The sequence below is a fragment of the Lichenostomus cassidix genome, chromosome 1 (assembly GCF_008360975.1).
Source record: "Lichenostomus cassidix isolate B80296 chromosome 1, HeHo_3.0, whole genome shotgun sequence".
NCBI lineage: Eukaryota > Metazoa > Chordata > Aves > Passeriformes > Meliphagidae > Lichenostomus > Lichenostomus cassidix.
The window spans coordinates 32,240,505-32,264,905 of record NC_139479.1 but is presented as its reverse complement, the minus strand read 5'-3'; the positions used below and the strand labels follow the sequence as shown (position 1 = coordinate 32,264,905).

The 24,401-nt window shown below is 37.9% G+C and overlaps 1 protein-coding gene across 1 annotated transcript in view; it reads left to right on the top strand.

The window, feature by feature from the left end:
* OCA2 (OCA2 melanosomal transmembrane protein) overlaps positions 1 to 24,401 on the top strand; it is a 193,090-nt gene that overhangs the window by 63,157 nt on the left and 105,532 nt on the right. Inside the window, exons 12-16 of the mRNA XM_085055664.1 lie at positions 13,292 to 13,363; positions 14,205 to 14,270; positions 15,361 to 15,417; positions 16,761 to 16,885; positions 20,711 to 20,849. Of these exons, the coding sequence (XP_084911790.1) occupies positions 13,292 to 13,363; positions 14,205 to 14,270; positions 15,361 to 15,417; positions 16,761 to 16,885; positions 20,711 to 20,849 (459 nt within the window). The remainder of the gene's footprint in view (positions 1 to 13,291; positions 13,364 to 14,204; positions 14,271 to 15,360; positions 15,418 to 16,760; positions 16,886 to 20,710; positions 20,850 to 24,401) is intronic.

The window sequence follows — 24,401 nt, the reverse complement described above, 5'->3', positions numbered from 1 at the left end:
TTCAGAAAACATATTACAATGTTGAACATAATTTTGTGAGACATTTATTTTAAGTTTTGTTTCTTTTGAAAATGGTTACATGGTATGTATTAATAAAATACAAATATGTTTCTGGTAAAAGAAGGTGCCTCTTTGCCGCTTTCATTTCTAATGATTTCTATTTTCAGGTTTACCACAAATATGAGTATTTTCTTGCTTCACAATTCTACTACTCTACTTGAAATTTTTTGTATATTGCCTTTCACTCTCTTTACATGGTCATCCCTTAGTTTTCTGTTTGAAATTCATGGGCTATTTTCCCCCTCCCTTCCCTCCTCTTATGTAATCATTTGTTCTTTCATTAGATATTAATTCTCTTGAAACTGATATTTCTTCAAATATTAATCAGTTCCCTCTTAGAATTTCAGTCTCCTATTCCCTCTCGTCCCAAAGGAGAAAGAATAAAAAATTAATCTTCTCGTGGTGTTTTTGCTTTGATCTAATCTATACTATTTTATGGACTTGTTGAAAACAACAAAGTATTTAATTTTGTTCTTGAAAGCATAGACTGAACAGGAAATTCAAACAAGTGCATGTTAAAATAAGAAAGCAAGCAAGCAAGCAAGCAAGCAAGCAAGCCAGGTTTATCTTTGTTGATCTCAGCTCTACCGTCTGACCCTTCAGGATTACTGTGGAAAATAGATAAGACAGGTTATATGTATGTTTTCACATTGGTCTATTGGACATTTGGTATAAAGTATGGATGTACAGAGTTCTATGCTGATGTTGCAGTAGTAAATTAGTTCACAATGTATTTTCTGACAGGCTTTTCTAATTTTGATCCTAAAAATATGTAGCCTCTCTTGACTGAGAACTTAAAAAAAAAGTTGGAAAATTTAATTTTTGTAATCTCCTGCTCCAAACATCTTTGTTCTTTCAACTAAGAGTGTATTTGATCCTTTGCCTTCTTTGATTTCCATACTTTCTTCCAGAAAAGCATTTTCCTGTGTAACTAAAGTGACTATTTGTAGCCCATTAACAGAATGGTTTATCATTTCTGGTTATTGGGCATGGTCAAGGACAAGTAGTGCAGATAAAATCTCATTGTTAGCTATCAGTTAGATAATTAAATATCAGATAAATACAGTTGAATATCTTTGCTTTCTCACGTTTTCTCTGGTTTTGTTGTCTTGGTTTGAAAACAAACCAGTGGGAGATCACAAGTCAAGATTGAAATTAAAAATAAGTGAAATAATACAAGGAAAAGCACTGACAAAGTCAGATACAACCTAACACCCTGTTAGGGTGGTAATAGCAGTCCAACTGAAGTAGTCCAGTTGAAGCGGTGATCCTGTGAAGGTCTAGTCTCCAGCTGAAGATCCAGTGGTAGCTCTCGTCCTCTGGGAACCCAGTAGACAGGGCTAGCTCAGGCAGTTCCAGGGCCAGGTTATATCCAGGTGGGAACACCTGGCTCCTCCCTCCTGGGCAGAGCATCCCACAATGGGATGAGATAAGTCCATGAGTCACACGGTGGGTCCCTGATGGCCCATTGCCTGTCATGCGGGGTGGGTCATTAGCAGCTGGTAACAGCTAACGGATGGCCCATTGTCTGTCATCCCGAGTGGGTCATTAGCAGGTGATAGCAGCTAACGGCCCACAGCTGGTGGTAATAGAATACTTAACTACATCTATATTGCAACCTAGGACATTTGTCTACACAGAGAATAGGATAATATGCTGGTTATGTTTAAAAGAAAACTATCTGTCTATCTATATCTTAAATCTGTTAAAATATTAAAATTTTACTGATATTCAGAAAAGTTTCTTGAATTGATAAAGCTCTTTTTATTAGTAATTAACTGCATATTTGCAGCTATGTTGAAGCTGCATTAATTAGAAAAATGTTAGGAGGAATGCTAGGCATCAATTATTAAAGGATAGAGCTCATTAATTGAAATTAATTATGTGTGCCCTTGTCCAATACTTTCCCTTACTAATATATTTGTTTTGTGTGGTGCGTTAAAATGCAGTGTTAGCTGTTTATGATACTTGAATGAGCCAATAGAATCAAATGTGAAAGTAATGGCCTTTTAAAAGCTGCTTTGTAAAACATTCCATTTAATCAGCAGTAGAGGCAGACTAACATTTATTATAATAAAATAATAAAAAAAAAAGAAGAAAAAAGGAGATACCAATAGCACATCAAATGGCACAAAAGTGATACAAGCAAATATCAGAAATTCTTTGAGTCTGCATAGGACTTATTTTATCACAGGTGTTATTATTTAGCTTCATACCCTGTCTTGTAAGTAGCACTAAGAAACATAATGTCCAGATCTTTTAAGTGGCATTTTAATGATCTGACATCTTGAATAACATTTACATGTCTGTATTTATTCTTGAAACACAGATACTTGACAGTGCAAGATCTGGCCTTAAAAACTCCAGTTTCTTACTAGCATGAAGTATGGGCTTATAATCACAATTTTCATTACTTTAATGGAAATGGATTGTGTCAGTTTCTCTCCATATTACTTTTCGATTATTAACTAACTTAAATTATGAATAAACATCCCCTAAGCCTAATTTCTTTAACTCAAAGCAGAGTGATTTTTAATAGCATCTAACCAGCAGAAATTAGCTCCAAAGAGCAAAACCTTTATGTGATTTTAGTCTGAAAATTTTTCTGCTTTTTGTAGGCTGGTTGAACCAGTGTTTTCCTCACAGGAAACATTTTTACAAATGGAATAAGGTGTTATTACTGCAGCCTACACTCTCACAGGCCAGATTCTGTATTGGAAATTATGCTTTAGAGAGGGAATAGAAAAAGAGAAGAAATATTCATTGGTTATATGAAGTGTAATATTAAGTGTTAGAAATAGCGTAATCTTAAGGGAGGTTTTTTTCTGATAAGGAAAGTTACAGAAAGTGTGACTGATCACAGAAGTGATCAGCTTACTCAGCATGGCTTCTCCCTTCCCATCCATTCTTGTATTGATCTGTCTTTAAATATAGACTGAGAAGAGTGTGGATTAGAATGTTCCCACCTCCGCATATATACTCCCAAAAGATTGGTGGCAAAGGAACAGAAGGAAATCCATAGCAGTTATTGTAAAAGACAGTGTAAAAAAGAAAAGAGTAGCTGATGCAGTTCCTGGCCTTTATGGGAGAGAATATATTCCTGCTTACTATGGATTTAATTTGTTCTAGGATTAAAAAAAATGTGAAAAGGAATTAAAAGCTTTAATGTTTGGCAGAAAATTAGGGGCAGATTATCAAAACAAACCTTCCACCCTCTGTTAAAAGTCCAAACAATACCCTCCTGGGCACAATGAAAAGTAACCACTTATTTGCCCCCCTCTCTGGAGGTGGTAGGGAGCAAAAGAGCCCAGAAGCTGTAGATACTGGGACTCTAAGGATTGCAGAGAACCTAAATCAGGGTAGTGAATCCTAACTATAAAATCCAGTAGTAAAACTTACCTTGAATAGAAATCTGGCTTCCTCTGGAGCAGTCTAACTGTATCCACCCTGGGCAGCACATGGTTTTGGATCTAGTTTGGAGTCCCCATAACCCTAAAGCACCTTTCTCATTTAAAAGTTTACTTCCCCTCATACCTTCCCAGCTGAAAACGTGCACTATAATGAGGGCATTCTTGCCATCCCCATGAGTACTGGTTTTAGGACATAAATCGAGGGTGTGCAGTAAAGCTTGCTGAGGCAGATGCCGGAGGACTGAAATAAACAAGGAGATCCAGATATGGGACAGATCCATCTGTCCTGTCCCCCAGAGTGAAATAGTCAACAAGTGGCACCCTAGATACTCTTCCAGAGAGAACAACCTGTTACTAAGCGACCAAGAAAACAGCATGGACAATCAAGGCTTACTGTCAGTCCCTAATGACTTTCTCTAATTTAGAAGGAGGCTGTGACCTCTGTGAATTTTGATCTCTGTGCATTTTGAGAAGCTCAAAGTTACTTCAAAGCTGCTGTGCAGGAGCACTGCAAGTTCTTCCTTATGAGGGGTATTGAATCAGTACCCCTGAGGTGCCAGGATTTCTGCTGCTTGTGTAGAGCCACTGCCAACAGTGAGGAGGCTGTTACAGGACAGAGCCAACACCACAAAGATCAAGATAAACTAGTAATTTTTATCTGCCCTAAATACAACAAAGGAAAGGAAGAGTAAAGGAAGCAAAAATCTGTAGGAATAGGAAGGGATAAGTTTCAATTAAAACAAAAACGCAGTATAATAGCAAGCAAAATCCTCAGCTGGATCACAGCTTGATATGTTATAATAGTGGTTTTGTACGATTAATCCAATATGAATATTGATTTTTATACTGACTATTGCCTGCCTAATTGTTAGATCTATCTTGGTAAAAGTCTGGCTGTGCTCTGAATATGTGTGTTTGAAAGAAAAATACCTCCTTTTGGGTACTATGGTACTTCAGAAGTATCTCAACTCTCCTTAATTAAGAACTAAATAGCAAAAAAAAAAGCCACTAGAGGGTGCTGCTCACTATTCTAAGGACTATATAGGCATGTCTGCTTTAAAAGATGTTGACATTCAGGCAGGCTCCTTTTTTCACAGAATCTTATTTTTTTAAATAATAGGAGCCATATTTTCAACACTAAATGCAAAAACTGATTTCCAAATGTCCATTTGCTATTTTCTATGCCTTTTAAACCTAATTTTGAACTGCATTTTGCTCAATTTGTGAAAGACTGACAAACACAGATGCCTTGCATACTGTGTATTATGTGGATTGGTCCCTTTCCTTTCTTTCCTTAGTTTGAGAGAGGGAAGAGAACATTAAGTTAGCTTAATTGAATGCTGCTGTTCTGCTTCTACCCTGCCTACGGCAACCAGAGGGGTAGACAGCCATGAAGTCTTAAAATTTTAACAAGTTGTTAGATCTTCACGTACATCTGTAATGCACACAGGGAAGAGAAGCACTCAGTTCTTTTTGGGGCCTCAGATGGTGTCTTCCTTCAGCAAGAGCAAGGGCAAAAGTGAATGAAAAAACATGAAACTGTAGGGGGCAGGCTTGAAGGGAGAAGTGATGACATGTTTTAAAGAGGAAAAATATTCAGAGAGGAAAAGTGAAATGAAAAAGAGAGGAAATGTCAGGGATGAAAGGCTCTCCAGAGGAACTGTTAGCTAGAGCAGAAAGTTCCCTGTAAAGGTGATGCAAGTACTGCAGCTGGCTGCACTGTTGTTCATAGTGCATGGCTGTATTTCTGTATGGTTGTCTGTATTTCTTATGGTTGTCAGCTGTTTAAAGAGGGCTGACAAAGATTCACACAGGCAATGTAGAATACATTTCCCCCCCACTTTTTTGATATGGTCCATGTCATTTCTTTACTAAAAATTCACAGTCTCATCAGTCTTGAGAATGCTGAGACAACTGGGAAAATACAAATGGTGGCATCTTCTTCAGTTTCAGAAAATGTTCTGAAACTGCAAATGTCATGAGGGTCTCTCAGTCCTCACAAATTATGCCTTTAGAACACAAAGAACGAGGGTGTGAATCGAGAATGGTATTAAAGCACCTGATGTGGATGGAGTCCACAAAGCCTGATGGGCTGGAGAACTGGATTGACCCTTGCAAGGCTGAAAGTTTTTTCCTAGGCCAGTCTGTTGATAAACAATGGCTTTGGTCATGTCAGCCCACAGCAGCAGTTTGGTTTGTTGTCTTCTAGGTCCTTTACTGGTTCATGACCAGATCTCTTAAGTCATATAGAACATGTTTTATGCAGCTAAAATATTACAGGAGGGAGTGCCTTGGCACATCAAAATGATCACCATCCTGTCTTTTTGCAGGGCTCCACTTTGTATTAATGTGACCTGACTCAAGGCCCTGATTTACAGAACATGGGATTGTTCATTTCTCTGTGTTTCTGTCCAGTGCTATAACAAGACAAACCCCCAAGTTCATACCAACTACAAAGACTTGCTTTTAAAATTTTACTTGGAGAGGCTATCAAGGTATTGGATATTACTGGATACTACCTTCTCTGAGTTTTCTGGAGGTATATAAAACTTATTTTCTTAACGTCAGAACCATTCCAACAGGTGGAGTCTGGAAAACACCCAGACTGTAGTGGCTGTAGTGATATAGGTGTGGCAAAATTCTCTCTTTTGTATGATTCTGATAGAAATATTGACTAGGTTTTATGTTATGCCTTTTTATCCCTTCTTACCTCAATATTATGATGTGGGAAGTTAGTTGAAAACAAATCCTCGCTTGCAATCTCAACTTAGCAGTCATTTCAACCCTCATCATAAAGGATTAAATCCTCTTCTGGACCGTCTGTTCATCATCTGTACAAATTATACTTCCCTCCTTCCTACCTAGTTCTGCATTCTTTTCTCCAGCTTTGCTTTTTCCTCAAGTTTCCAAGGCATGGAAATATAAAGGTTTTTCAATAATTTGTTTCATCTCATGCATTAAGGATATGTTTTTCTTTGCATCATTCAAGGGTCACTTTGATCCAGTTAATTCGATGTTCCATATCAGCATGAAGCTTTAGTCCATTCAGTGTTCTCTATAAACAGCAAGCAGTGATATTGCTGAGGGAGAAAACTCATAGGCATTGAAAAGATTGTAAATTGTGCACATTGTTCATTCAAAACCTTAGACAGAGATATAGTGTAACAAATATCTCTGCAGAATCTAGAATCAGCTTATAGATTTTTCTATGTAAAAGAGGGAAATGAATGAACCAGGAAATTTATTCACAGAAAATAATTTGATCTTAAGTCTCTCTCTGTCTAGCTCTCTCTGTTTCTCTCTCTGCATCGTGTTTTATGTATAGAAAGAACTGATGCCAGCTTAATGCAGTTACTTAATCACAGAATTTCAGGGCTGTCTATCCTAGACAAAAGACATAAGATATCCCTACCTTGTATTTCTCAGCTGTTTCAGTTAATGTGCTCTTGTGGTTTAACCCCAGCCAGCAGCCAAGCCTCAGGAAGCTTCTCATTCAATCCCCCACCAGAAGGATCAGAGAAAAATCAGAAGGATAAAAGCTAGAAAACTCTTGAGTTGAGATAAAGACAGTTTAATAAGGAAAGTAAAAGCTGCACATACAAGCGAAGAAAAACAAAGAATTAATTTCTTCCCATGGTCAGGCAGGTGCTCAGCCCTCTCCAGGAGAGCAGGGCCCACAGTGAGTTGGGAAGACAAATGCCATCACTCCAAACATTCCCCTCTTCCTCCTTTTTCCCTCCACTTCATACACTGAGCATGATGTGATTTGGTCTGGAATATCCCTCTGGTCAGTTGGGGTCAGCTATCCTGGCTTGCAATTCCCTGTACATCCATAGTCTCCTCGCCAGAGTGGCAGTACCAAAAGCAGAAAAGGCCTTGGCTCTGTCTGAGCCCTGCTCAGCAATAACAAAAATATCTCTATATTATCAACCCTGTGTTCAGCACAAATCCAAAACATAGCCCCATACCAGCCACTGTGAAGAAAATTAACTCTACCCCAGCAAAAACCAGCACACATATCACAAGGATAAAAGTGAACTAATACAGGCATTTTCTTGGACACCATATAGTATTATTTTTAATCACTTTCTATTTAAGATAATAACCTTGTATAGTGTTTCTCTTGTGTAGCACTGCATTATGAAGTGAAAAACTGTTGCCTTCCGTGACTTCCCTTAAGGCAGGGTTATTTATACCAGGACTTCCTCCAACTTAGACATTGAATCAGAACAAGTAATTTGGTACATTATCTGAGTGAAAATGGGTGTTAGAATGTCATAGATGAGTGCTTTCTTACCTTGGGGTTGTGTAGATGTTCAGAAGTTACAAAATTTGCCACTGAATCTAGTGTTTCCATTAAAAGAAATTAAAAAGTCCTTTAGGCTTGGGCATTTGTCTTTAAAAAGAACTTATTGAATGTATATGGAATATTTTTTTCACAGTTACAGGCTTAAACTGTTTATTGTGCAAAGAATGAATAAGAATGCTTGTTAGTACTAAGATATGCAGCTAACATTTCTAAATCCACAGATTTCTCTAGTCAGTGCTCTTAACCTGTCTTGGTCACATATTTAATGCAAATGGCAGTACTATTATACTGAATCATTACTGATTTCTTGTAAAAATGAGTAAACCTTTGGTCCAGGATTTTTTTTTCCCACGTAAGGCATACATATGTACACTGATGCAGGTTTGACATATTTTGACTAACAAAAATGAGATTAATTATACAATTTCCAAAATATTTAACCTAATGCAAAGTCTTATTTTATGATTCATGTCTGTGTGTATAGAATACATTTAGTGTCCTAATCTGCAGATGACAATATAAATAACTGCTCTTGCTGTCACCGATTTTTGTGGTGCTCTGGATCCTTGTCACTTTGGGATCCTTGCTGCACATCATCTCTCAGCAGCTGTACCTTTGCTTGCCTCAAGAGCTGCACACTGCATCTGCATGTCATACTTTCTAAGCCATGTGAAGAAGTTCCCTTTTGTCTCATTAAAATCCCTACAGAATTTATTTATTACTGCTTAACTAAGTAATTCTAAGGCAATTAATTTTCTGTTATCATTCATTTTGCACGAGCTCTTGGGACACATCCTCTGTGAGGGGTTTCCATGTGTGGACACAGTGCCCCATGGCTGAAGAAGCTGCTGAGCTGCTTCTGCAGAGCTTTTGTAGGGAGCAAACTGAGGGGAGGAGGGTGAGGAGCTAAGCATTAGCTGCCATCACCAGCTGAAGGGGAGGTATCTTGCTGTGCTTTCCCTGACTGGTACTGGTCAGTCTCTTTACTATAGGCGAGCATATAGAAAATCAAATAAATATGTCTGGCATCATAGACCCTTTTTTCTGCTGCTCTGACCTCCTCTGTATCTGACTATATCCTATATTTCTAGTCTGGTGCTTTATATTGTGTCCAAATTTTACAATTTTCCAAAAACAAAGCAAATTTCCATGAATTGAGAATTTGACGCCATTCACCTTTGAAGAGGATCTACAGCAGGTCACAGTTCAAAGTATTGCAAGGCCTTTTTTGACCCTTGTTTTCTATCATTAGCCCAAATTTCCAGCTATGTTGCTTGACCGTTAGTAAAAACTACCTAAAATTTTTAGCTAGATTACCATTGTTTTTCTCCAATTTCCATTTTTGATTTCAGCTTCTGATGCCAGTGTTAAATTTTGGCATTAATTTTCCAAACTAATTTTGATCCACTTAAAAGTGAATCAGATATGTGTACACATGAAAGACTGAATTACATCTGTTTCCTGCTAAAACAACTGGAATAGTCCAAGGCAAAGCAGACCACCAAAATTTATACAGTACAAACCAGCAAATTATAAGATAACTCCATAGAGACATTTGACTGAGAAATGCATTTTCAAAGACATTCAGGCTAATACTGTCTTGATTATTTTTAGGAAAAACAAACTGTCTTTGGACAAAACCTCTTCCACTACTGAGGATGTCTCCTTTTAACCTGATAAACCTTTATTTATGCATAACAAGGAATAGATACAAAACATAAAGTCAGAGAAAAGCTATCCTAAAGCAATTTTTACTTCTCTACCTCCTGGTCCCCTGAGGATAAAGAAATTAAATAGAGACTTTATAAAGTCTAAGAGGGATTTGGCTGTTGATTTTCTAAGGAAGGTCTGAGATATTCTGGAGGTAGATGAAAAACACATAAAACCCATATGGGGATATAGGCTTGGTAATAACTGCATCCTTGTTGAAATGCAGCAATTCTGCCACTCTATCAAATGTAAGTTAATTTATTGGTAAAATAAGAAGTTTAATGAAACAGGCTTGACTGGAGAAAAAAGGGACAAGAAACAAATAGAGGCTGCATTTGAAGCTTTATATTAAAATCACTGACACTCTTCTTTCTACTGCTATTTATCACTTATAACAAAGGGCTTGTGGAAATAAAATGTTTGGTATGATGTATCATTTACCAAATGTCTTCAGAAGCACATTTTAGATCTACACATGCCCTGGCTTTCAACTCTGAAATAGCACACTGGTCACCATTCAATTGGCTTCTAAATAGTTTCCTTTTGCCTCCTGGAGCACCCTACAAGATTTAGTGTTTGGAATTCAGAATAATTGTATAATAATGCCATTGCAGTCTACCAAATGATTTGATGAACTCAGTACAAAAATTCCAAAGCACTTTCAGACAGATAAAGAAATTTAAATCTGGGGAAGTTCTAGGCTTTCTAAATCCGATTTGCATTATCATTCTGAAATTGTACATTGTTAATTAATGCCAAGCACAAAGACTTGTGGCATAAATTATTTGGGTTACTTTAATCTCTTACTTTAAAATGAGCTCCTGAATTGAGAGTATGGAAGCTATCAGAATCAGCATTCCGCACATTGTGTTTATCACATAGCAGGCAATCATGAGACAAACTTTCTACAGAGAATTATGAAACAAAATTGCTATAGTAGCCTTTCTTAGCCTTTGCTTATTCTGAATTGACCTTATGATGTTGCTATCAACACATGTATGTTTTTGATGCTGTTTTAAAAAGCCTTCACTGTTACAGATTTGGGTATTTTAATTTTTTATATAAAATTATGTAAATATCCATTCCCTTTTTTAAAAATTTCTTCATCTCTTAGCCTTGCAATGTCCTGTATCAGTGAGCTCTACAACTAAATCCTTCTTTGTAAAGAGTGAAATCTGGACTGCATTGGTTTCAGTGGCAGTTTGTATTGGGATAATTGTCCCTTTGAAAAAGACAAGAGCACTATCTTTGCTGTTACAGTAAATCAGTACTGCTAGGTATTCTTCAGACTTGTTGATGGTGAAGATGCCCTTTCTGCAAAGAGTTTATAAGGTTTGCAGTTGGACTGGGAGATGGGGAACTCTAGCATGCAAACGGATAAATTAAAAGCTTTGTATCTTCCTCCTCATCAGTTCTGTCTTTCTCATCTCCATGGTCATTGCACAAGGATATGCACTTTCTCAAGCGTGAGAAGGATCAGATGAATACAGATGATTTCTCACTTAACCTTTAAAAATGTCCTTAGATTCACAAGTCCACTAAAGCTCTCAGCTTTCCTGGGATTAAATATCTGTCTTAATTTATTTCTGAGCTCTTTCTGTTCTCTGCCTGAGCTTTTGTTTATGGAAACACTCCAAGGTTCATCCTGAAAAGATACTCACCCTCCTCCTAAACTTCAAAAGGGTTTGGTCATCTGTACTATTTTTCAAAAGAGTAATAATGGAATTTTACTTGATATAATGCCTTCCAAATATGTATTAGATGGAATTGTGGTTCAAAGAATGTCACAACTTGTAACCTGGATCTCCTAACTTCTACATTTGTAAATATATAATTATTGCAAAATACCTTTGCAAATATGTTATTTGTTTGGGGTTTATTTTCTGTGAAAAAAAAATTAAAGAGAGTAATCTATTCTTTCCTTAAGCTCCCCAAATCTCAAATTTTGAATATTTACATGTCTCAGAGTTTACATAAGTGTGCTTTCTAGGTTTTACATTACTTTATAACTTCCACTTGATAATTTGCTAGAATGGAGGGTTATATATTTGCTAAGTTTTTTGTAATAAAGCTTTGCACCTGAATAGTCCTTTTTCCTTCTTCAGGATATATTTTGTATATCCTTCTTGAAAAACCACCAGAATGAAGGAACTGACAGATGACTTATTTTGTATAGTTTTTGCCTTCATCTTTCTGCTTAAAATTAAAGCCAACTTCACCCATAGGTGACAGCAAACTCTTGGAAACTGAAAATGCAGCCAACCCAATATAAGCAATTAAGTATACAACAGTGACAGCAAAAATGCTCATGTGGAAATATGCAAAAAAATCTGTAGCTAAACAAATCTCAGAAAACCTACGGTATCTTTCTGAGAACTATAAAAGAACTATCTAATGTGGGTGGGGATTGGATGAGGAGGAAACCTTCAGTTTGAGGACAGCTGAGGATTTCCCAGTAGCTTATGCCTGAACTTACTTTGCTCCCGTAAGAAGCTGATCCCCTTCCCTGATGGACAGCTCCTCTTGGCATCTTTTATTGGAGAGAGCTCTTAGGTCTAATTGCTGCACCTGATTATCAGCCAGAAGAGCAATCAAATGTTACCAAATGCTTCCCACCTTTGCAGAGTCAGAAGGGACATGTGTGTGTTTACATGTCAATGCTCTGAAACTGGAAATCAAAAATGAACCAGTGAGTTATCACACACATTTCTCTGGGAGCTGGTGGGAGCAGTAACCTGTGCTCTGAATAAGTTGGTCATTAGGGTGTAAAAACCTTGGTCTGATCTCCTGCTTTGTGACCATGGACATGTTATTCTTCATTGCATTTTTAAGGAAAACAGGAGAATGAGACAGATAATTCTTTTGACCCTTGAGTTAGTAATTTATGTATTTATTTTTCTAGTAGTTTGGTAAATTGTGTAGTTATTTACCATTTCTGTTTGAACTTTACAATCAAGGAGAAAAAAACAAAGCCAAATCTTTCCTTTTTAGCTTTTCCTTTACAAACAGGCAGGAGGGCCTTTATGGTGCCTTAATCCCATTTTTTATTATCAGCAAAATATTTCTTATGAAACTAGCAGCAAATGAAGTATTTCTTGACTGTTTTATTTCTTTCTCAACAATAATTCTAATTTGTGTTGGAATAATATTTAAATACATTAGTAGTAAAAGCTAGTAATTAGATTCAGTCTTTTGTAGTGTGAATTTCATTAATTACATGCTTACTTTAGCTGTGTTATTTTACACAATCTGTGATCTTCCAGACACAGAGGATTAAATAACTACAGATGAGTTCCTGGAGAAAAAAACCACATTTTCAGGGCTTGTTGAACAAGCCCCATAAAGAATGAGGTGGATCACCTCCTGGGCGTGCATCTTCTTTCCATGGGCTGTGAAGGGGAGCCAACAGGACCAGGCGTTTTGGTCCTTAAATCGGGGAAGAATTGCTTTCTTTCTTTCTTTCTTTCTTTCTTGCCAGCTTTCTGCTGGCAAATGTAAGAAACTGGTGCTGAAGTCCCTTCTCATTATAGCTGACTTCCAAGCAGGGTTTACGCAGGCATGGTTTTAGTTGGTTGGTTTTTTGTTTTGTTTTATTTGGTTTTTATTTTGTTTTGTTTGTTTGTGGAATTTTTTTGTTTGTTTTTAATAACAAAGTAATTAACCATCTTTTGGTAAAAAAAAACCCCTCAAGCAAACCAAGAAAACAATTTTCTACATGAGTTTTTATCCTTTGCACCCCTCCTATTTAATAGTAAGGAGATGCTTAGAGGAGTCTCTGGTCAATTCTTACCCTTTGTTGCAGATTGTTCACAGGACCCTTGCTGCGATGCTGGGCGCGTTGGCAGCTTTAGCCGCCTTAGCTATTGTTGGAGAGGTAAGTTATCAAACTGTAAGTGCTCACTTTGCTTCTGGCTGTGGTGTCAGGTATCATAAATTTCCATGTTTGCGCTGTTGTAATTGAGCACATGACAAGGCAGTGTTTTTTAAGAAAGAGACAGGGTAGAACAGAAACTGAAGTGGGGAAACAGATTGGACTAATGTATAGACATGGAGAGTACAAAAAAGTCAGTGATTCTTTTTTCTTCTGATTTGCAGGAAGCTGACTACAACCATTTTCAGCTTAATCCAAAGCTGGTTTAACACTGTTATTTTCAGTAATGTTAGGCTACCAAGAAAACCTAAATGGAAATGCATTGCTTTATACTACCCTAAATTACATCTCATGCTTGCATGTTCCAGCCCTTTTGTTTCGCCTGCTGCTTACACTTGGTTGATATATAGTGAAACCTCAGATTGATTTTCTCAGTTGTTCTCATAACCACATCATTACTATGTTTCCTTAAATTCCCTCCAGTTTTTCCACAGGTGAAGTGGTATGTTTTTGTTCTCTTATGAAAAAGGAAACTGGAGTGTACCATATAATTTGGTTATCTTTTATTTCTGTAATGCTGTGTAAGGAACAACTAGACCAACCAATAGCCTAATAATGACCCACTTAGGATGCCAGCAGTACTTTGAATTAGTAATAATAATAATAGTAGTAGTAGTAATGGCAATAATAAAAAGCCCTTTTAATGTAGCTGGTAGGAACACTTATTAATTTTCATCACAGCTTATTTAAATGGTTCATCAATTAAGTGGAGTTTATAAATCATAGCTAATCACAAGTTAGGCGTTTTGTGGCATTTACAAGTAATTGTATCTTTTGATTGCAGAGGCCAAGTATGGTCAAAGTGGTGGAGTGGATTGACTATGAGACACTGGCATTGCTATTTGGAATGGTAACTAAAACATATCTTTTGCTCTAAGTGTGCCAAAATAGTCACATTTGATACAGATATATTTCTTTTTAAAACATTTTGTTGATTTTACTTTACTCAGACAACTTATGATGAAAATTTGTGTCATCAGGAATTTACCAAAAAGGATGAGGATCAGACTTCTGAAGGAGTCTTTTGAAACATTGATCCTTTCCTATTTTTTTTTCTCAAAATCTGTGAAATTGTGTTGATAACGTTAAAAACATCCTTGGGGTTTATAAATGGAAAGACCTTTTAAAGGGCCAAGTATTATCACTCTCATTTATCTTTTTAATTTTGTTTATTCAAAACCTTCCTCAAACGCACTCTGCCGGAAAAGTGGTTTTCTTTGTCTTACTGCTATGTCTGAAGCTACAAAAAAGCAAGTCAGATATGGGGAAGTAATATCTGATGAGATTATAATCATATGTTATTTTAATCACTTTGCCCAGAGTTATTTGTGCTAAAAAGTGTTGTCCAAGTGCTATTAAACTCTAACACAAAATATGTAATACACAGAGACAAAATTACAATTATCTGTTTCCAGTCTGAGGTTTTCCTATTTCACAGGTCCTTGCTCCTTGCCTTCCCCATAGAAAAAGAAAGCAAAAAAATTTCTGTTGGGAGCAAAGACAGAAGGACAGGAAACCTCCCAGACATGGGAAAATGTGAGCAATTCTTGAAGCTACTATCTTCTGTGCTCTATAGAGCATTACTGCAGAAAGCAAACACACTTGTTGGTTTTTCTTGATTAATGATATAAGGGAGATACATTGAGTACTTAATGTATGATGCCCACTCAGTCACTACAAATAAAATTCAACCAGACTAGTATGGCATTTACAGACTGCTTATGTTGAGAAGTGTATTCCACCATATCATGCATTAACTAGAGATATCTGGCAGCTGTACTGGATATTCTAATATAAGGGTGATTAGATTCTCAAAGCTGTGTCAGATAAGAAGTCCATTTGTCAGGATCACAAACTGCTTTGCTTTAGTTTTGAGTAATAATTCAATTACTGTTATCTATCAGTTCCAAGTTATTGTATTTTTCTTCATCCTTTGGTAGATGGTTTTGGTGGCCATATTTTCAGAGACTGGATTCTTTGACTACTGTGCAGTAAAGGTAAGTTTGTTTGCTGCTTATAATTATTTCTAGATTTATCAAGTTAGTATTTATTCAAATCTGTCACATCAAGCACTATCTTTAAAGAACCTTTATTAGGTCAATATATGTTCATCACATTAGAAATGACAGGGGTTAACTTGTAATACTGGAAAAATCCTTTGTGGATGAAAGGAAGCCCTTAATACAATTCTGTTTCTACAGGAGAAAGTTAAAGGTCCCCAATAGGGTACACAAGCATTTGGACAGTATTAAGCTACGTCACTGACTTCCCCAGGACTGCAGTTCTGCTGTAGCTGAAATCTCTATTTGTGCCTGGCAGTGGGAGAGAAGAAATATGGGAACTATCACTAGCTTTATGATCACACTTGAAAAGTGGCCACAGACCTTTGCACAGTAGCAGAACAAAAGATTACGTGAAAAGTGTAATTCACAGAATCATAACCATAGAATTATAGAATGGTTTGGGTTGGAAGAAACATTAATCATCTTGTTCCAACCCCCCGTGCCACGGGCAAAGACACTTTCCACTAAAGGTGGATTAATCAACCACTGGGTTGATTAAAACCCCATCCAGCCTGGCCTTGAACACTTCCAGGGATGGGGCATCCACAGCTCCTCTGGGCAATCTATTACAGTCTCACCACCCTCACAGTAAAGAATTTCTCCTTTATATCTAACCTAAACTACTGTCTCAGTTTAAAGCCATTTCCCCTTGTCCTATCAACTACATATGCTTGGCCAAAGCCCCCCTGCTGCCAGCTCTCTTATCAGCCCCCTTTAGGTGCTGAAAGATGCTGGAAGGTCAGCCTGGAGTCTTCTCCAGGCTGAATAACCCAGATCTCTGTCAGCCTGTTCTCATAGGAGAGGTGCTCCAGCCTTTTGATTATGTTGGATCATGTGTGATCACTTGCTCCAGCAGTGCTGCTCTGAGGATGGGGAAAGGTGTCCTGGCTTGTGGAGGGGATGGGAGGTCTGAACCATATTTTTGTGAACAGAAGGGTTTATATTTCCTGTAATTGTCCTGGTGAAGGAGGCAGAAGATGGGGGCTCAGCCCTTCTTCTGCCACAGACCCCCTTTATGATTGGCAGTAGAGCATGACGTTTCTTCACACTTGTTTCTTCATTTACATGATGGGAGTGTTTGCCCACTTCCATTGAATATTTTCTTGCCAAATTATTTCATATTGGAGAGGGTGTTGTTGGAATAATAGTAAAGGAACAATAAATGCTCTGAGCTCACTGTTGCTCAACTTTGATTGAGTTGCTCTATCCATCATGTTTTTGAAATCTAAGCTGGAGTGATCTAGTTCCTTAATTTTGCTCCTGTTTGTTTTTCCTAGGCTTATCGGTTCTCTCGAGGCAAGGTGTGGGCCATGATTACATTTCTGTGCCTCATTGCTGCAATTCTTTCTGCATTTTTGGACAATGTTACCACTATGCTGCTCTTTACTCCAGTAACCATAAGGTAATTTATTGTTATTGTTTTGGACTTAGTCTTTTATAGCCAGCAATCAGTAGTACATGTGTGCAAAATACTTGTTTGGAGGTTTTAAAAAATAATTTAAAAGGAAATCAGAACTTCAAATACTGTTATTGTAGTAGAATAAAAAGCTAGCACTTTCATAGCAATAGGTTGCCTTTTCCCTTTGCATTAATATTGTGCACATATCTGAAACCTGTGAATACTGCCTTGGCAGCTAACTGTTCTGGTTTGTCTCCATATCTGAACTACAATAGCATACTCCACCAAATGCTCCCTAATAGATGAACATCTTTACCTGTAAAGCAAGCAGAATTGTTTAATTAAAGCTGCTGTGGCTAGCACAGGTCTTTCCCATAAGAATTTTCTCCTGTGTTTTATAAACAAAGATAAAGTTTGGATGTTATTAAAACAGTGTCTCGAGATTTGGACAGTTCAGGCCTGGCCAATCAGGCCTAGGGGGAGGTTTCTGACTGACCAATCGGGTGACCTCTGAAAAATCTATATAAGTTGGAATCAAAATAATAAAGCTCTCTTTTCATGCCACGCTGAGAATCCGGGTCTTTTTCTCTGCTAGCGGCTCAACAGCGACAAGCTGCCTTACCTTTTGGTGGCTAATATCTATATACACATTTAGATAGTAATTTATGTTTTAGTGAAGTTATAATCCCTTCTAATATTACTGACAAATAAATTAAAAAAACCCTCCATATTTCATCTAACAGCTTTGTTTTGGAATGTGAGAATCTGAATTTATTTCTGTTGGTGATCATGTCATTGGGACAACTACTGGTTAGTTCCACAACTTGAGATTAGATATTTGGAACTTTGAGCAGACAACAGTGAATTTAATTACTTCAGATTTCTGTAAATTCAAAACACGTGACTTGCAATTGCATTTAATCAATGTGGGATTATAAATTACTGTTTAACCTGAATTTAGCCTATGTCTGGTACGGCAAATCTGTTTAATCCAGTTCAGTTTTGGAAAGATCTAGTGTGTTTTTAAAATGATTCTGAGTGATGTAATGTTTGCAGTCATTATTACATTAAAGTACATAAAATTCTATTAAGATATGTTCCCTCTTTAAAATGCAGTGTAAAGCAGTAAAAACCAATTTTGCAAGTGAAATTTATTCTAGACTGCTGAATGAAATGGGAAACAGCTGCTGAATGAAAGCTCCATTTGTCTTCTGTCCGCTTATATTTTAAAGAGATGGCTTTGCCGTACCCTAATCAATAATTGCACCTCTAGCAGTAAGCAGCACTGGAATTTTTAAACACCATGTTTGCTTTAGCTGTGTTCCAGAGTCTTTTGGATAAATACAATCTGGGAATGGGTTGAAATCCACACATCAAAGTAGCACAAAAAGCTTTTCACAGCCGGGGCTACTGTAACATTTATTCTGTTTTCAAAGAATCATAGAATATCGCAGGTTGAAGGGACCGCAAAAGACCATCTGGTCCAACTTTTCATGGGAAAGGAAGCCTAGAAGAGATAATCTGGCACTTTGTTCAATCACATCTTGAAAACCTCCAGTGATGGGGACTCTACCACATCCCTGGGGAGGTTTTTCCAGTGGTTAACTGTTTTCACCATAAATGCTTTTTCTTATGGTGAAGTGAAATCTCTCCCTTGTACTTGCTGCCTCTTGTCTTTTTCGTGTGGATCCCTGTGAAGGGAGAGCCTCTGCCTTTGCAGCCACCTTTAAGTAATGGAGTTTTGTACTAAATGTACACTAAATGCTTTAGTTTTATACTAAATGAGCCTGTAACACTGAAGAAGGGCAAACTCAGTATGTGGGAAACATTTGTATTTGAATCACTATCAAAACTAAAATAAAATTTTATCTCACCTACTAAAACCAAATAATTGCCTATTTCAAAAAGCTTCATGCTGGGTGTCATTTTTTGTTTTTTCTTACTGCCATTGTCTACAGCTTCACAATGTTGCACTGTGCAGTCTCCATTGCCATGGAGATGAAGCTTGCAGAAAATCATACTGACTCTATGAACATAAGGGCTTATATTTCCTGTAATAGGGCATAAAACATGATATTTGTTTCACTCTGCATTTTGTAGTAAGCTGATAAAAAAAAGTAATGACTACCCCTTTTTAGCTGTAGCTAATTTTCAAGATACTTTTTTGTTGGGAACTGAGAAAGGGTAATAGTTGTACACACGAGGAATTACATGACCAGGGTAAGTAAGTAAAAGGAATTGTGATCCTGCCATACAGGTAACACATTCTGATGGTTTTATACTTTGGGCTTAGCCTTTTCTGACTTACATCAGAGCTCTCTTCAAGGTATCACTAGGCCCATCAAAAAAAAAGAATTGCTAAAGAAGATTTGGAAATACTGGGAAATCAAGCAGCAGTGAAGTAAAAATTACAAGTACAATTGTGGTCTTGTACCACAATTGATGCTTTTGGACCAGTTATACTACAAAGTACCCTTTAACTGAATGATTTCATGCTGCTGGGGAAATAGTGTATTTTTGCACAGTTATTATTTTCCAGAGTTTTTATGTGCTGATATATATGTCGTCTGACAGTGATTTTTCTGAGTTTTAAATTGACGCTCTTGGTGATAGCTTAAGTGAAGCAATACACACTTTTCTCTTTGAAATATAGGTTTTAATAACACAGACTTAGGCTAAACAGTGAAGCACAACCCTTCCTTCAGGGAAATGTGTGACAGCACTGCAGTGACAGCAGTACTGAGAAAGCATTCTTCCTGCACAGTCTTCACCCCATTTCCTGTGAGGTAGAGGGGACAGCAATTTAAGTGTGGCCTCCATCTTTACATTCTGGAGCAATGCTTTGACAAACTGTGAGGAGGAAATCAGTTGTTCCTTATTCCAAAACGCTTAGGTGTGACTTTAACTTCCAGCCTTTTTTACCACAGCCCAAGTTTAAAGTCAAACATGTACTTCAGAAATGGGCAGATTGTGTGGGTGCGTGCGTAAATGTAATTTGTGAGTTGGAGTAACCTGTGTGAAGATCACTCTGTGTAAGTGGGCTCTGAGCTCAAACAGTTCATGAGGTTACTGAGTCAACCTCACTATTTGTCAGAGCACTTTAAGGTGCTTCTTATTAAAGAAGCATTTTACTTTTTCTTATCAAAGCAGCATCCTACTTAAGAAGCATTAAATATTTTTGGACTACTAAAAACATTTTGAGATTTTTTTCACTATGAGGAACGTGTATCTTCTACTCTTGCTTCATTACAAATAGAATACTCATGATCAAGCTTGAGAGGAGGAGGAAAATTGGAACAGAATAAACTGGATAAACCTAGGCTGAAAGCTGAAGTCTCTAACAGATGATTCATGGCTAATAAGCAGCCTGCACAATCCTCTACCACTACTTCCCACAAGAAAGTTAATCAGTGTTACTGAATGCTGAGCCTGTGGTTGAACAGAATAGTTTTCCACAGGTCAGTGCAGCTTAAGGACTGTGGTTTCAAAAGCTGTATCACTCTGAAAATTTTACATGCTATTTTCTGTGTAGTCTAACTCTTGTAATAGTTGACTACTTTTAATAAAATGCTTTTTAAAATGCATCAACTTTGTAACCATTAATAACTGTATTTTAAATGGAAACAAAAATCTGTATTTTTAATTTATATTGCTAGAATATATGTGCTAGTAGCACAATAAATGCTTTAACAATACACACACATGTTATGTTTAAAATCCTGCCACTTTTCTGTGAAATTACTGCACTTTGTAATTTTGGGGCATTTTAAGATTTAAGGTAATTTATGCATGGGGTAAGAAGTTAATTTCATTATCTTTATACCGCAGGCTCTGTGAAGTACTTAATCTTGATCCTAGGCATGTCCTGATTGCAGAAGTGATCTTCACAAATATTGGGGGAGCTGCCACTGCTGTTGGTGATCCACCAAATGTGATCATTGTTTCAAAGCAGGAGCTGAGGAAGAGGGTATGTACTGCGGTCTGTTTGGCTACTAAAATTAGTGGTGGTGTTGACTTATGCAATGTTGATCTTTCCCTTCCCCTAGACAGCCATATAAACAGAACACAATCTACTTTTTTGCCATACTATTTCTTTCTCAGTGGGATGATCAGACAGAAGAGAGCAATCTTTTGGGGACAAAATAGTGATGAAGAATAGGCTTTTTGATATGCACTGAGAATACTGGTTTCCTTTATTTTTTGTTGGTGAGGCTCTCCTTATCAATGGAAAATGACGAAAGAAGAAAAACAATGGAGAGCTGCAGACACGCCAAGAAGTTAGGAAAAAAGAAAAATGTGAAAATTAAGATGCAAATCCATCCATTTTTTCAGGAGAAGTTTTCTCTCAAAAGTTAAATACGAGACAATTTGATATTTTTATAGAGGTCGCGTTGTCCCTGCCGAGCCACGACACACAAGAGGCATTTTATCCTTCAACCACAGCCCAAGGGGATCTGGGGTGTGAGAGGGGGGTGGTGCTTCTCCTGTGCAGCACAGGCTGCAGCTGACAATGTTTTGGTATCTCCAGGCTGCAGTGACAGATTTTAGCTTCCAACACTTGGCTCTTCTATTGTTTGCTGTGTGTCTGGTGCCAAAGGGAAAGCTACAGTGGCTGGTGCTGGGTGGGACTGCAGGACACAAGACAGGACACAAGATGCCAGCAGGAGCATCCCAGCGCTACGTATCCTCCCATCCACATGGGCCTCTCTGCCCTGTGGACTTGCTGTGGCACTGCTGGCGGGCATTTGCAGCCCTCAGCACCTGCACAGAGCTGGTGTTTGCTGAGTTTTCCATGTTTTCAATCATCCCTGCTACCCCTGAACATGGGGGCATCAAGTCCCCCTTCCACCTCTGGCACTGCCTCCTGTCCTCTTTCCCTGATGTGCTGTGGGGCAGCAGGGAGACAGGCTGCTCAGGATGCAAGGGGCAGCCCTCCCGGGATGGGGCAGATCTGCCCTACTCCTGACCCTGCATCACCAACAACAAACAGCACCACGGAAAGGGCAGTTGTGGAATGGGCACGCCTGTAAGGACACCAGGCATGTGCTTTCTGTTTTGGCCCAGTGTCACAAACACCCCAAATAAATCAATCACTCTAAAGAATTTAATGTTAATTGAGCTAGTGTGAAAATAACAGTGCAAGTGGGGTAAGGGAATTGTAGTATAAAATCCTAGGTTTTTTTTTTTTTTTTTTTTTTTTTTAATTTGGAATCACTTATGTTTCTATTTCTCTAGAAAATAAAGATCTGTTCTCATTAACTGAATACACTCAAGTTAATTAAGTACTTCCAGGTTGGAAAATATCTTTGAAAGTTCACAGTATTTAATAAACTGAATGTTTGCCATCAAAATATTTGAAATGTGCTGCAATTGGCTGGTTTGGATTGTGATTTGAAGCCTATAATATTGTTAGCTGAGAATTTGATAGCTACGTTTTACATTTTAAATATGAAATCTGTGCAACTATTTAAAACTTCTGATCTAAAAGAGAATAATTAGCACCTGCCATGCAGGTCATTTTCTTGAATACTCAGAAACTCATTATCTCTATAGAATCTTCAGAAGTGGCTATAAACATGGGAAATAATTAAGCAATCACAACAGAATAGAAACAGTTTTACATTTTTCTTTTTTGAGATATCAATATTTTTAGGAGGACTCAGATGTATAAATACCCTACCAAATATGATATTGTAGCAAATTCTGTGTCTGAAACAAGGACAAAAATCTTTCCAGATGTTTGCACTCTGGATTATTTTCAGATCTTTTGTTGCATCACAGAAATAAGAACATAATGAAATAGATTAGGTTCAACACACAGCCATAGAATTTGTGCTGCTTCTTTTCTATATTATCAATTGTTCTATCTTTGTATATAAATAAAAGAGGGTCAGAGACCTATTCTTGGCCCTGAGGTAGAGTGGCATTGTCTGGGTTATGTCCTCACTTCTTAGGGTTCACCCCTTCTAAAGGAGATTTGCCTGAAAAGTGCTGGCAGGAGTAACTGGATAAAGCCAAGAGTGAGGGCAGAGAGGGACTTGTACCATCTGGCCTCTTACAGTCTGAGCTGTTGAACTAATAGCTGGATTCCTAATTTTGTGTACCCGCTCCAGCATGCTCTCTTTTGAACAGAAGAAGAAATACAGACATTGTTGTCCTGTTTCTGAAACTACTTCTAACAAAAGATGATGTGAAGAAGGGTTATATGAGCAACCACAATTCTGTGTCTAAAATGCATGGGGAGCGTGTACATTAGAACCAAGTAAAATTTATTTTAATTCTTTCTCTTTTTTTAAAGTGTTTCAGAGGTAAAAGTTCTTGAATGCATTAAGGGCATTATAGAAACAGTCCTCCATGCAGTATATTTTATAGTTTCTCTTATGATGTTTTCTACAGAAAATGCTTTCTTTCTCCTCTTTTTAGCACTATGGTGTCCTAGGTTGCAATATAGATGTAGTTAAGTATTCTATTACCACCAGCTGTGGGCCGTTAGCTGCCATCACCTGCTAATGACCCACTCCGGATGACAGACAATGGGCCATCAGAGACCCACCGTGTGACCCATGGACTTATCTCATCCCATTGTGAGATGCTCTGCCGAGGAGGGAGGAGCCAGGTGTTCCCACCTGGATATAACCTAGCCTTAGAACTGCCTGAGCTAGCCCTGTCTACTGGGTTCCCAGAGGACCAGAGCTACCACTGGATCTTCAGCTAGAGACTAGACCTTCACAAGATCACCGCTTCAACTGGACTACTTCAGTTGGACTGCTACTACCACCCTAACAGGGTGTTAGGTTGTATCTGACTTTGTCAGTGCTTTTCCTTGTATTATTTCACTTATTTTTAATTTCAATCTTGACTTGTGATCTCCCACTGGTTTGTTTTCAAACCAAGACATATTTTGGCGCCCAACGTGGGGCCCGACCTGGGGAAACTCAGAAATCCTATCACCATGATGCTCAGCCTATCTATATGGGTACTGTATCTCGCTCTCTATATTTTTCCTCAAATAAGATACTATCTGCCCGTCGTATTGCTCCTGTTGCGACCAGGGAATGGCATAAAAATTGCTCTATTGGTTTATTATGCCTATGGCATGGTTACCTGTGAGGCGATGAACACCATTCGTTATATATACTCGACTTTGTCTGCCTGGCCTAACCTGAGCTGCTTCGTCTGAGATCTCATCAGCAATCGCACCCACCCTCTGGGGCTAGGAGGAGAGAGCAGTTTCTTCCAGCCTTTCAGGTCAGGCACAGCCATTTTTGACAACATTGAGTTCTCTCTGGATGCTAGGGATGGCATAACGTTTTTGTCAGTTCTGTTCTCTTTGACCAGCACCGTTTACCTCATGCTGAAGAACAGAACAATACTTTGTCTTCTTGAGGAAGAGAAACAAAGCAAGTCAGCAGACAAGAGGAAAAGAACCAAAGAAACAGTCAATGTCTCGACACAAACCATTGCCGAATCAGAACAGCCAAAGCCAGTAGCGGTTGCCCCCGTCCAGAAAAAGAAATCC